This window comes from Hetaerina americana, unplaced genomic scaffold, assembly GCF_022747635.1.
Source record: "Hetaerina americana unplaced genomic scaffold, ioHetAmer1.1.p SCAF_15, whole genome shotgun sequence".
NCBI classification, from domain to species: domain Eukaryota; kingdom Metazoa; phylum Arthropoda; class Insecta; order Odonata; family Calopterygidae; genus Hetaerina; species Hetaerina americana.
In genome coordinates this window covers 2121236-2135075 of record NW_027286625.1, presented here as the reverse complement: position 1 = coordinate 2135075, position 13840 = coordinate 2121236, and the positions used below count along the sequence as shown (strand labels likewise).

Below are 13840 nucleotides of genomic sequence, written 5' to 3'. Positions count from 1 at the left end.
TATTTGACAATTAACCTCTTGTCCACATGAACGGAGAGTAAATAAAATATCGGCAGGTAGCTGACAATTTGATTCTGTAAGAATTAATTTTTAGGTAAAACTTCTACGGAGAATTTATGGACAAGTTACAAAAAATTGGGATTTATCAGAAGAGTGTTGGGTATATGTGACGAGAAGGTTAAGGAGCGATGTTATCTTTCGCTAATTGGGCCTCATTCAGAATATGCTGCCAGTGGATGGGACCCTCATGAAGTTGGATCGAATGCCGCATTAGATCACGTAAAGCGTAAAGAAGATATAGTTGTAAAACGTTATGATAAACTGAGTAGCGTGTCAACATTATGAGAGGAGCTAGGTTGGGAATCACTAACGGAGCGAAGGTTAAATTACAGATTGAAGATCTTGTATAAATTGGAAGTAGGTCTCTTTAGCAGTGATGCCGAAAATGTATTATTACTCTTATCGCACTTCGACAGGAGAGATCATGTCAATAAAATTAGACATATTAAGTGTTTAACTGGTGGATTTAAGATGTCATTTTTCCCACAAACGATGATGGATCATAATAACGTTATCCGACTGCGCTCGGGGAGAAAAGTTTTTTTGTCTGATGTGTATTCACCCCCAGCCACACACCCTAGGGGTAACTTGCAGGGTACCATGTATGCATTATATTTTTCATTTCGACCCAGACACGCCGATATAATCACGTGTTGGAAGATCTTCGGTTTACAAGTCACAACAAGTAAACGTATTTGGAGCGGCATTTTTCGGAGAGTGAAGTGTGGAGAAAAAAAATATGGTATCTTCTCTACCCCACCCCACTCGCCTCGCGGGATTTAAAATCCCAGTGCGTTGTCAATCAGTATCAGTCAATCAGTTGCCCCCTGTGGATAGGGGGCGAGGAGTGAACTCACGTTCACGAGGGTGACAACCTCGGAAGCAATGCCAGACACCTGATCCTTTCAGCCAGGTAATTTCCTCCGAAATTTCACTCTCATTTGCTCCGATTTGACTACTCTGAAAATAAGAAAATAAGACACGCTCCCCATTATTTACGCGGTCTATCGCACTTCTTACCTTCGGGTCCAGTACACGGTGGAGAAGGAACTTGGAGAAGAGGGAGGAGGAAGGAAAAATAAAAAAAATCATCGAATTCCCCCTCTCTCGGGGACCTAGGCCATGCTGCTGCCAGCGGTCGATTCCCGAACTATCTGGACCATGCCGGCGAGCTTTGCGCGAAGGGGGGAAGGGGGAGAGGAGGAGATGGATGTGGTTTTGGAGGGGTGTGGAAGGAGAGAGGGAGGGAGAGAGAGAGAGAAAGAGAGAAGCTTGCGCAGTGGATCCGTTCCCAACCGCGTGTGCGCATGTTAACGTCCGTCAGCTGCCACTATCGAGCTCTTTTTCAATCCGCCGAGTAGCAGCGCTAGCACAGTTTAAAAGGCGCCTTCCCCTAGGTGGCAGCAGGATTGAATCCTCCTCGACTCCCTCCGAAGACGAAGTTTCTTTCCCCTTGTCACACTGACGTTGTACCCTGATTCATTTTCTCGGGACCCTAAGCTGAAGATCCAGCACCCAAAAACCCCTTTCTCTCCCGAAGAGACCTTTTCGGGGCAAGGGTGAGAGAGAAAGAGAACCTTTCTCTCCCGACGAACGAACACCTCCCCTCTCCCCTTTCTCTTCACTACCCACCCGCCCGTTCCCTTCTCCTCTTCCCTCAAACCACCACCGTACCCCACTCCCCCACCGAAATCCACCCCCGTGCAACCCTTTTTCAGAAGGGAGAGAGACTGTACACATCCTCCTCGCCTTTTCCTCTTCTCGCGGCGAGGAAAAGATCGTAGAGGTAGAGAGGCGGGAGAGAGAGAGAGGACAAGAGAAGGAGGAGAGGTGGCAAGCGTCTCGAAGAAAATTCCGACCTCTCCTCGGATCCGCAGCAGCAGTACCACCTACCCTGCGGGCCCGTTCGGAACCCCAGTCTTCCGTTCGAGCGGCCCACAACCGACTCGCCCATGAAGGGCATTTGGATTATCCTACTCGTGGGCCTCTTGGCGGCCGCGGGCGAAGCCAAGAGGAAGAGGAAATTCGACGGAGATTTCGAGTTCGCTGAGGAGGTGAGTCCGAAGTTGTGTGTGTGCGAGAGCGTGCATGCGTGCTTGTCCTGCGTGCGAGCGTTATGTTTGTTTGTTTTTTTCGTTCGGTGAGAGTGGTTGTCGTGTGCGTTTCGAGAGAGTTGAGGAGAGCTTGTAGGTTAGAAGAGGCGGACTGCCGTACCAGAGTCTCTCGCGTATATATATGTGTGTGTGTATGTCAGAGGAGCCAACGGTCGAAAGGGTGAGGGAAGGGGGGAGGAAAAGGGAAGGGCGACGAGGAGGGTGGGTGTAGGAGGGCGGGTTGGGGAAGGTGTATGGGGGAGGGGGAGGTTGGGGAGAAAGGCCCAGGTCACGACTTTCACGCGAACGGCGACGATACACACCTTGTGACGATGGCATGGCGTTTTCCCATATTATTCCCCATCTTCCCGTCCTGTTTGTTGTTTCTTTTCTTCCTCTCCGGCCGTGCCCAGTCCGCATACCTCTTCGAGTGTCTCCTCCCTCTCTCTCTTTCTCTCCCACCTCCTTACCTTCTTCGGGAGGCCACCTTCCTCCTCCTCTCTCTCCTTGCCGTCTTTCCCGAAACCTTCAACGTCTCTCCCTATCGATGATGGAGAGTGGCTTCCCGTGTTTGGCATACAATCCTCCCAGAATGCGCTTTCGGTTCGCTCCTCTCGAATGCAAGCATGCAATACTTCCCTCTCCTCCTCCTCCCAACCCCCTTCCATCCAAACCCCACCCCGTTCGTTTTATACTTCTTCATCTCCGCAACCTCCTCCTGCCCCCCTCCCACTTCCTCTCCTTCCACTTCCCCGTCTCTTCTCTCTCCTCTCTCGCCCCGCAAACCACCCAGCTTCCCAGTCCGCCACCTCTTCTAACCCAAGTCTCCATCACCATTAACCGCTTCGTAGAAGTGTGCCTGTGAGGAGAGGGAAGGGAGATGGCTTAAAGCCTTGTATTTAATCCAATGGTTTATGCCTGCTCTGTGTGTGTGTGTGTGTGTGTGTGTGTCTATCTTTGAATGTGTGCGTGTGTGTGTGTTCGGTGGGTGTGTCTCTTGGTGCTTCCCACGTAATGCCCTCCATTTCTTTGTATCCCGTGCTGTGGGTTTAGTGGCATCGACGCAATATATTCAAAGGACTTGCGCCCATTATTCAGAAAGGGTCAAGCGTTAAAGGCAAGGAGGGGGGGACGAGTCATACGGGGGAACGTCGTGTGTTTTTGGATGAGAAATGTGTTTTGTGGGTCATTTTTTTCTCTGGTAGAGAGTCGCTCGAAAAGAGTGCTGATGATCATCCCAGAGTCTCACGACCAGGACACTAAATGGTCTTAATTAAAAATATCCGTGACCTCGTGAATGCCAACCCTCGCGTAGTCTTGAGAATTTATGAAAGAAGTCAGGTGATATTTGTTTTTGCCATGCCGTAAGATTTTTTGTTCATTTCGCCGTCCATGGTGGCATGAGGATTTGAATAGATTCGTGGGCGATGCCTTTGTAGTTCCTTTTTGTAAAAAGCCTTCATCTTTTTTTGTATTTAATCCGTGAATTTTGTCCTCCAATCAACGTTCAAATTATATTCCTTTGAGTATCTACATTGCTAGTAGTGGAATGGAGCCTTGGTATAAATTTTCTGAAACGTAACGGTGACCTTTCTTGTAATTCCTCTCAATATAACAAGCCTCATAGTCTCCTGTATGGCGTGTAGGTTTGATGTTAGGTGCGTTTTGGGTTATTGCTGTTTGCGGCTCTTTAGTGACTTTTTTCATCTTGACTCCAATTGTGTCCTTTGCTCATTAAGCTCCGTGGTGTGTTGAGGATTGGAATATATTCATCGAATTATTTATATTTTTTCAGGACAATCGTATTAAATTGAATAGTGATCATTATTAAGTTGGAAGCAAATATAATGATAAACGCCGAACGTACGTGTATTTTTAATGGATATTTGAAGTGGAGCTTTGGCATTGATTTGCAGTTCATATTTTCTTTAAAAGGTTTTTAAATTATATCGAATGCTATTTTTTGAGTCAAATGTTTTTTTTTATTCTCTCGCACATGATTTTGTAAACTTTCCCATTTACAGACGATAATATTTGGGCCGCAGTTCCCTTTTATATCCATTTGACAATCAAAGTCATCGGTTATTATAAACCCATGGATTTAATTTGAGAAATTTTAAATTCTGCCAGTATTTTAGATGCATTTCCGTCAGGAAACGCTCGCTGCACTTTCAGCTCTTAATTAGCATCGTAGCCATTTTCGTATTTAAAGCCCATTAGCCGTAACATGATGCAATTTTTATTTCTCACACGCAGGTAAAAATTAGGCAAATTGCTTGCCGAAGACTAACTACTTCTGCTTATGCACATCCGTCTTTGAATTTCACTGCCTTTCTGTATCGAGGAAATATTTCATAGGAAGTGACAATAGCACGTGTTCCGTGGTAGGTAGGCGTCGAGCAGAATGTGTTACTACGTCTCAGGGACGGGAATTTCATTGTCTCGGCTCGAGCTTATCTAGATCGGTGGATACTGTGCGCAAAAAGTAGATAATGTGTAACATTTGCGTGTATCCATTCGGGTATTTATGTACGGTAAAGTATCGGCTATCGACAAAAGAGTTGGCGAATTATTATGGGGATTTCACCCGTTTGCTGCACATGCGCACCGTGCCCGAATGCCGTGTTCCTCGAAGAGGACTCATGAACGCTTTCAGGCCTTTTTACCAAACCGAGAAGACGATGGTGTTTGAAATAAACGCGGCAGAGAAACGTAATTTTCAATTCGCCGCGATAATACCGGGACTTATTTTTCCCTCGAACAATGTGCCACGTTCAGGTCGACAGACAGGCCAGACGGCTTAATCTTTCCTACGGCTGGTTTAATTTCCGAGCGTTGGGCCGATTTAGAGTAGACAATGTCATACTCGGTGGTGACGATAAAGGAGCAGGTCAATAATTGACTGTAAACATACGTCGACGCCTCTTTCGGGAGTTCACTCCAGGGAGGAGGACTGCCGGAACACCCTCGACATCGGGGGAAATTAAGATTTGCAAAATCTCCTCTCTTACTTGGGATTGAGGCCTCAAGTCATTCGATTTGTTTCCTCCAAAATTGTGCTAGGACTGTGCGCAAGTGAGCGGAAGAAATAGAAGATATTGTATCCTTACCGAGCCGACGCCGACGTAGGCAATGGCCCCGCGTTCAAATTTATTCGGGGGATTATACATTTTCAGGATTCGGGATTCAATTGATTTTAGCTCGACCTTTAACATTTCCGTTGTTTGTCATTTCTCGGAAGTCGTCGCGTTCATCGACACATCAATGCAATGGTAATGAAAGGGAAAATAAGCGTTGGCTGGAAATAAATTTACGGGTTGTCGATAGTTATCAGGATTAATTCGGATACGGGTAGACGTAAAATTCTTTTATCAGATTTGTGCCGAAGTTAATACCTTATTACATGCCTACGTGCGTGAGTACGATCGGCAAAGGCTTCCTGATTGTTCGGGATAGGGCGGCGTGCGCTTGAAGGTTATATGAGCGTAATATTGTTAAAATGTAAATCGTATTCATTTGAATTCAAGCAATGATACCTTCTAACGGAAGGATGGTCGAAAAATGAAATGATTTCATTTTACTTTTATCATGAACGAGATTGACTTATGAAAGAAGTAATTTTAAGGGATGCCATTCAGGCCTTTGCCATTGTAAGATTTAATTAGTTCATTTAGTACCCGTGTCAATCGTGTAGGAAGCCCCTGAGCAGTTCTGGGGTTCACTACACGTCTGACGCCGCAAAGTGTGTAGTGGGTAGGATATTCGAGCAATGTAGAGCTTTTTTAGATTAAAGTGTAGGTCAGCGTGTTGGTCAATTAGTGGATATCTTAAGTCTTCTTTGCCAAATTATGTAGCTTTAAATGAAACGAGGTTCAGTGCTAGCAATAGTTCATTTAACACGAATCATATAGCATCGGACGGAAAATTTTATAAGGGATTCAATATTAATAAGAAGACGATCCTAGTTAAAACATTCAAAAAAACCGTACTTTCAAGGAAACATTATCTGTATTGGTAGTAAATTGCCAAAGTTTAAAAACAAAATCGCAGATTATCATCACTTTATTCAAAGCACAGGCGCAGATATAATTATTGGGACAGAAAGCTGGTTAACCACTGATATTGCCAACGGCGAAATTTTTCCAAAATCCTTTTCCATTTACCAAAATGGCAGAACAAATAGAATCGGGGGCGGTGTCTTTATTGCAGTCAAAAAATCTTGCGTCAGCAGGACTTTAGGCAATTTCGGGTAATGATTTGGAAAGCTTTTGATGCTCAATTAAAAGTCCTCAATCCAAAAGAATTTAAATATGCGCATTTTGCAGACAGCCAGACGATAGAGACAATTCAATACTAGAATTAGATCAGCAAATCAAAGGTTTCTTATCCCAACACAATGATTGCGACGTTATAATCGGGGGAGATTCCAATGTCCCATCTATTGACTGGAAAACATATAGTTTTAAAACGGGGTGTAAAGGCAAAGATATCTGCGAATCGCTATTGAATTCTTTTACGTTGACCTCATTGAATTAACTTGTCTCTTCATCTACTAGATGCGATAATATTCTTGACTTGTTAGCCAAGAATATTCCCGAAAAAGTCTAAACTATGGAAACTATGAAAGGAATTAGTGACCACTGGGCAGTAAATGTCAAGTTTTCGCTACATGGGGTCAATTCTTTCAAAGCGTCTTCACTAATATCTCAGAGAATACGTCCAATAGCTTACCAAATCGTGTCGGTCAACCGATGCTCAAAATTGGAATCTCATTCATATAATGGAATAGAACGTTTGCTGAAAAATATTAAGGCTAATAAATCCTCTGGGCCCGATGAAATACCCGCTCGTATATTTAAGGATCTAGCTTCGGAAATTGCGCCGTATCTAGAAATAATATTTATGAAGTCGCAGGTAGATCACAAGGTTCCTAGAGATTGGAAAACGGCTAACATAACACCAATATTTAAAAACGGAGACAAGGAGGAACCGAGTAATTATAGGCCTATTTCCCGTACATCCATTTCGTGCAAGGTTATAGAACGTATAGTTTCTTGTTCGATCGTGAGGCACCTTGATAATCATAAATTATTGATTAAAAATCAGCACGTTTCCGAAAAGGTAGATCATGCGAGCCTAAACTTGCGCTTATTGTTCATCATATTCTTATTTCGGGAGAGAGCAATGTTCCAGTGGACGCGATTTTTCTAGATTTCAAGAGAGCCTTCGTTTCAAGAGTACCTCATAGTAAACCACTCGCAAAGCTAGAAGCATATGGCATAGATAAAAATATTCGGGGATGGGTTAAAGGCTTTTTGAATGGTCGGGTACAAAGAGTAGTGATATGTGGAGTTAGCTCAAATGCAGTGGAAGTTACTTCAGGTGTTCCCCAGGGAAGTATCATCGGACCGCTTTTATTCCTACTAATAACTTAACGTTAACGAAATAAACTCCGTAGTCACTAGTAATATTCGTTCACGTGCCGACGATGCAGTGGTTTACCGTGATATCCGTGATCCTATGGACACAGAAGCTTAATCTGATGACTTCAAAGCTATACAACGCTGGTGTGACACTTGACAATTAGAATTAAACTTACAAACGTGTGTAGTCATGCATTTTTGGAAAAAGAGGAGCTCTTTAGCAGTGATGTTGAAAATATATTATTACCCCTATTCAACTACGGTAGGAGAGATCATGCTAATAAAATTAGAGAGATTAGGTGGAGACTTGATAGATTTATGATGTCATTTTTTCCACGAACGATGAGGGATCAGAATAACATGTTCGACCGCGGTAGGGTCATCTTTGGATAAAATTATCCTGGTGTGGCTCTTACCATACACCCTAGCGGTGGTTTGCAGGGTGCTAAAATATCAATATCAAGTATCAATATCAAATATGATAATCTTTTGTGTCTCGGCAGAATCTTCGGCCGCATTCACTCGTGATATTATTAGTCTTACCTTTCCTCCAGAAACCTTTTTACTTCTCTCAAATACCTGCACTACGAGTATTCCAACGGCTTTTCGATAATTAATGCATATTTAGATAATTTTAGGGTTCTAAGGAAATCGTTTCCGAGATTACGTTTTATAGTTTCTTTTGGAACTAGAAATAATTGCGGCCATTTTTATCGACCTATATTTAATGACGTAATGCATGTTTCCAATATAAAAATGGAGTCTTTGTTGACGAGGTTGCATCGAAATATCAAGTACATGTCATTTTCATAAAATATTCTATATTTTTATTGTTAAGTGCACTCTATCAAATGACAATGATAAAAGAGGATCTTCTCTTGCTAGTTTTAATGAAAATTGACGTTGAAAATCAAAATTTAATTCATGGTCGAATGGCAGTGGGGCACTACCTCAGAAGAATCGTAGATTAATGGTGCTGAAATACATGTCATTCTCCCGAGACAAATGATATCCCGTGGGCCATTATGTAAGTTCCATTTGTGTTAATATAATAGAACGTACCCGCACATATTTACCTGATATTAATGAATAAGTGTTGAAAATCAGATATTGCTTCAATAAAAACAATTGGGGCTTGAGAACTAGCTCAAAGTAAGTTTTAGAGCAAGTTTCAGAAATTAATAAGAACTTATGAGGGCTTAAAAACTGTATATTCACTTCATACTACTGACCGGAGGGTCCGGGTTCAATTCCCGGGCAAGCCGCTCTGGGCACCTGCAGCTTCACCCAAGCTATGCGATTTTTCGGTTATCATATAAGGAGGCAAAGGATACATTTCTTATCAATGCAATTTCAAAAGACAACGCAACGAAATTTTGTAGATACATGAGAACAAGGAAAGATAACAGGGAACGCGTGACTATATTAAAAACTAAGGAAAATGGTATTGTAACAGACACTGTAGAAATAGCAAATATGTTCAACTCCTGCTTTACGGATGTTTTTCGGGGAATAGGAAACAAAAAGGAAAATAAGGCTTGCCTAAATTGCTCAGAAACGACAGAGAACTTCATCAGCATAACAGCACCAAATAGCCTACTGCCCTCGACAAACGGTATTATCTTGGAGGACTTATATTTTGTGAAAAAAATAAGGAGGATGAGGAAAAATAAGTCAGTGGGACCGGATAATATCTCAATTGACATTCTAAAACTGGGTGATACCGCAATAGCTTTGTACCTGAGTCATCTATTCAAAGTAACTTTAAATAATGATGCCTTGCCCAACGACTGGAAAAAAGCAAATATTACACCAATTTTCAAGAAAGGGGATAAAACAATAGCCAACAATTATAGACCAGTAAGCATAACCTCAGTTGTTTGCAAAATAATGGAAAAAAGAATCGCTGACTACATTCGGGAATGGTGGGCAAGAGATAGATGGCTATTCAAACACCAACATGGGTTTAGAACGGGATACTCGTGTGAAACGCAGCTTTTGGGATTAAGTCAATACATCGGCGACGCAATAGACGAAGGAAAGGAAGTGGATGCAGTAATTGTTGATTTTTCGGCAGCTTTTGACCGAGTGCCTCACGATAAACTATTGTTAAAGTTGGATTCGTTACCATTGGACTTGAGGGTAAAACAATGGATAAAAAATTTTCTCAGAGGCAGAACTCAAAAAGTAAAATTAGGGGATACATTTTCAAATGAGGCGAGCGTATTAGCAGGAGTTCCACAAGGTAGTGTTCTTGGGCCATTACTCTTCCTAATTTACGTAAACGATCTACCAAACAATTTACATTCCCAAATAAGACTCTTTGCTGATGACTGCATTATATACAGACGGATAGAACATGTAAATGACCACGTAATATTACAAAATGATATCGATCGCCTTGGTGACTGGGTTACAAATAATAATATGGGCATTAATATAAGTAAAAGTAAGCATATTAAATTTTCAAATAAAAAGAATGCAGAAAAGGAAATTTACACTCTTTGGAGAAAGAATCCCATGTACTAGTCAATGCAAATATTTAGGCATTTATTTAACTAGGGATCTTGGGTGGGGAGCCCAAGTAGATAATTTGACACGGAAGGCATTTAAAGTATTGCATTGGGTGATGAGAAATTTAAAAGTAAGTAGCGTAGCCACAAAAGAAAAAGCATATAAGGCACTGGTTATCCCTATCCTAGAATACTCCTCCATAGTATGGGATCCATATGAGGTGGGACATACTACCTTGATCAAAAAGTTCCCGGAATAACCACCGTGTGGCGCTCCCATCGTTCCCATTTGAGTTCTGTTTTTTTTGTTAAATTGGTACATCTGTTGTTGATATTCCCTTTAAATCTTAGTGTCATAACTTGACATTTGCAAAAGTTACGTAGCCAAGAGTACATCTATCTCTGTGTGTGTTGGCGATTTTTTACAATTGCAGAAATGGATTTAAATTTGCAACAACGAACTTGTATTAAATTTTGCGTAAAAAACGGATTTAGTGGCGCACGGACGTTGGAAATGTTGGAAAAGTGTTTCGGCAACGATTCTCTAAAAAAACGGTCGTTTACCAGTGGCACGAGCGGTTCAGAAGTGGTCGTGAGTCAATCGAAGATGATGAACGCAGTGGCAGACCATCGACATCGAAAGTCGGTGAAAAAATTGATAAAGTAAAAGAAATGTTGGTCAATAACCGCAAATTAACCATCAGAGAAATAGCGGAGGACTTGAACATTGCCTATGGATCCGCCCAAGACATTGTGGTTAATGATTTGGGTTTCCGTCGTGTAGCAGCAAAGTTGGTTCCAAAAGACCTCAATTTCATGCAAAAAAGAGACCGTGTTGACGTCGCAAAAGACATGATTTGCGAGGCTGAATCCGATCCCACATTCATCAAAAGGATCATTACTGGAGACGAGACGTGGGTTTATGAGTACGACACGCAATCCAGACATCAGGCAAGTGAATGGCGTTCACCAAATGAGCCGAGACCAAAAAAACCACGTCGTTTTCAGTCAAAAAAGAAGGCAATGCTGACGGTTTTCATGGATTACAACGGTGTAGTGCATCATGAATTTTTGCCAGAAGGCCAGACAGTAAACAAAGAGTATTATTTGGGCGTTATGAGACGTTTGCGTGAAGCAATTCGCCGAAAGAGACCAGAAATGTGGGCAGAAAACTCGTGGATTTTGCACCATGATAACGCACCGTCGCACAGTGCTATCATTATTCGTAATTTTTTGACGAAAAATGCAACAAATACCATCCAACAGCCACCGAATTCACCTGATTTGGCTCCCTGTGACTTCTTTCTGTTCAATCGAGTTAAAAAACCATTACGGGGAACGAGTTTTAGCAGCCGAGAGGAAGTAATGGAAAAATCGCAGGAAGCACTGATAGACATACCGAAAACCGAATATAAAAAATGTTTCGAGGATTGGATCAAGCGCTGGCATAAGTGTGTTGCAGTCGATGGGGATTACTTTGAAGGGGACAATATAGATTTAGATGAATAAACTTGTATTTTTAATTTTCTGAATAAATTCCGGGAAATTTTTGATCAAGGTAGTATTAAAAAGATAGAAAAAGTTCAAAGAAAGGCAGCAAGATATGTACTCGGAAGGTACAAAAGAACAGATAGTGTCACGGATATGTTAGATGTACTGAAATGGGAGAGTTTGAAAAATAGAAGAAAAAGGAGTAGGTTAGGCGCGATGCATAGAATTGTTAAAAAGGACGAAGCGTGGGAAGATTTATGGCAAGGGATAGAAAAGCCTAACTTTAAGGGAAAAAACGACCATAGCCACAAAATAAAAATAAGGACTCAAAAAACCAATAAGAAAAAATACTCTTTTTTAAATAGAACCATTATTGATTGGAACCAGCTGCCTGGAGGTTTGTTTGAGCCCTTTCCGTCCAATTTTATAAGTTTTAAGTTGAAATGTAAAGTAGCCACTGGGTAATAAACTTCACTGTAGTTTTGAAAATATTGTTTGTATGTAATGTGGACAGCATTTTGTATGTGATGTGGAAGTTTGTTTGTATGTGATGTGGAAGTGTCATTATGTAAAAATATTTTGTCTCTTATCAGTTTTTATGTGTTCGTATGTAATTTTCGTTGTTAGTAGTTATCTTTGACCTAACCTGACCGTTGCCACCAGGAAATTTGCCTAATTGCAACGTAATTGTGTTAAATAAATAAATAAATATCTTCCTGGGAAACCATATCCGGGACAGGGAAAGAAACTGACACCCCTACCCTGATGCGTGAATTTCACGCGCCGTCGGGCTTAGTACTGGGTGAACTCTTTAACATCACCTACCAAACCGATCTTCGGGCTGATTACTGTGTTTTTATCCGTTAACGGTCAAAGTATAATAGATGTTATATTATTTGTCATTAGTGGTCTTAATGCATAAAACTAAGGTGACATTGACTCGTGCTGCCACGATCCAACTTCCTTAACAAATCCCTAGATTTAGTCACAGCCAATTTAAGTGTTTAGAAATTTGAATTATTTTATTATTTATTTATTTTTATTTTAAAACATTGTTCACATACAGCAGTAGCGCCATTTTACAGTGAAAAATATAACAAACATGAAAGAGGACAAAAGTCAAAAGACAGCATAACAATAACAACGAGAACCAAGCATTGACCGGGGATAATTTTAATTTACTGAAAGGTGGGATAAAGTTTGGGTGGTGAAGTTGTTGCATGATAAGTTAAAGGGGTCGACAGTATGAGGGAGTGAATTTAGAAGGGAGGAGAGGCGAAATAACAGTGAGCGCTTGGTGAGAGATTCTAGGAATAGGCAGATGGAGTAGGGAGTGGGTGCGGGTGGATCGGGTTGGTAACCTGAAGTTGAAGAAAGATCAGGGCAATCAATAGCCGAGTTTAGGGAGTTGTAGAGGAGATTTAAATCAGCTTTAAGTCTGCAGCTTTGGGGGCTAGAAATGGATAGGGAAGACAGAACAGCATTTGAGGACATATTGCGGTAATGTGGGACTTGGTGTTTGACTATTTTGGCAAAGAAGTGAGAGATGCAATCAAGGGATTTAAGGTTATTTGATTTACTTTTTAATATTTTTACTCCCATAGTAGCCTGGATTGTGAAAAACTTTTATAAATGTGTAATGATAAAATTTTTCTGTTCCCTTGTTCAGTCAAATGTCAGTTGTTTATTTAAATCAGTGCCGCCTTAAGATTGGACATTCAGTCTAAAATTGTCCGAAATACAGCCCAGGGCAGCCAGAGGGTAATCATCGAATCTGGCGGAGGATGGGTTCGTAAAACGAAGTATGCAAATAGCGGATTTTTTCCGTAGCCTACCGTAAAAGCGAGAATTTTATTTGCGAGGGCCGTTGGGAAATTTTCTTCCTCGTTAGGCTTCTCCCACTGGGAATAAGTTTTTGGGGTTAATGGTTTTTAGGCTTACCGAGAGGCCAAAGATCGTTCATTCCCTCCTTTCCACTGCCATTAAATGAGCCTTTTTTTCCTTTGGTCAATTAGTGGGGCAGGTTAGGGAGGATACCTCACTCTATACTGCTTTTTGCGGTATTCCATCGGGTCCGTTTGCACTTGTCGAATTTCTCTATGGATGCAAGATTTGGGATTGAGTAATCCCAAGGAGCTATGGATTTTTTAATGTCTGCATCAATTTAAGTGGCCGGGCACATTCGTTGCGTTTATTCGAATCTAGCGACGAGAGAACAATTTCGAGTTAGTGTTTAGTGAATGTTTTACTCCGTTGACTC

The 13840-nt window shown here is 41.6% G+C and overlaps 1 protein-coding gene across 2 annotated transcripts in view; it reads left to right on the top strand.

Annotated features, from left to right (window-relative positions):
* The first annotated feature begins 1384 nt into the window (after nt 1-1384).
* Cow (Proteoglycan Cow) overlaps nt 1385-13840 on the top strand; it is a 316076-nt gene continuing 303620 nt past the window's right edge. Inside the window, exon 1 of one of the 2 annotated variants that reach the window (XM_071583767.1) lies at nt 1385-2114. In XM_071583767.1, coding sequence (XP_071439868.1) covers nt 2013-2114 — 102 coding nt within the window. In that variant the 5' untranslated portion in view covers nt 1385-2012. The remainder of the gene's footprint in view (nt 2115-13840) is intronic. The other variant, XM_071583768.1, reaches the window with a different exon arrangement.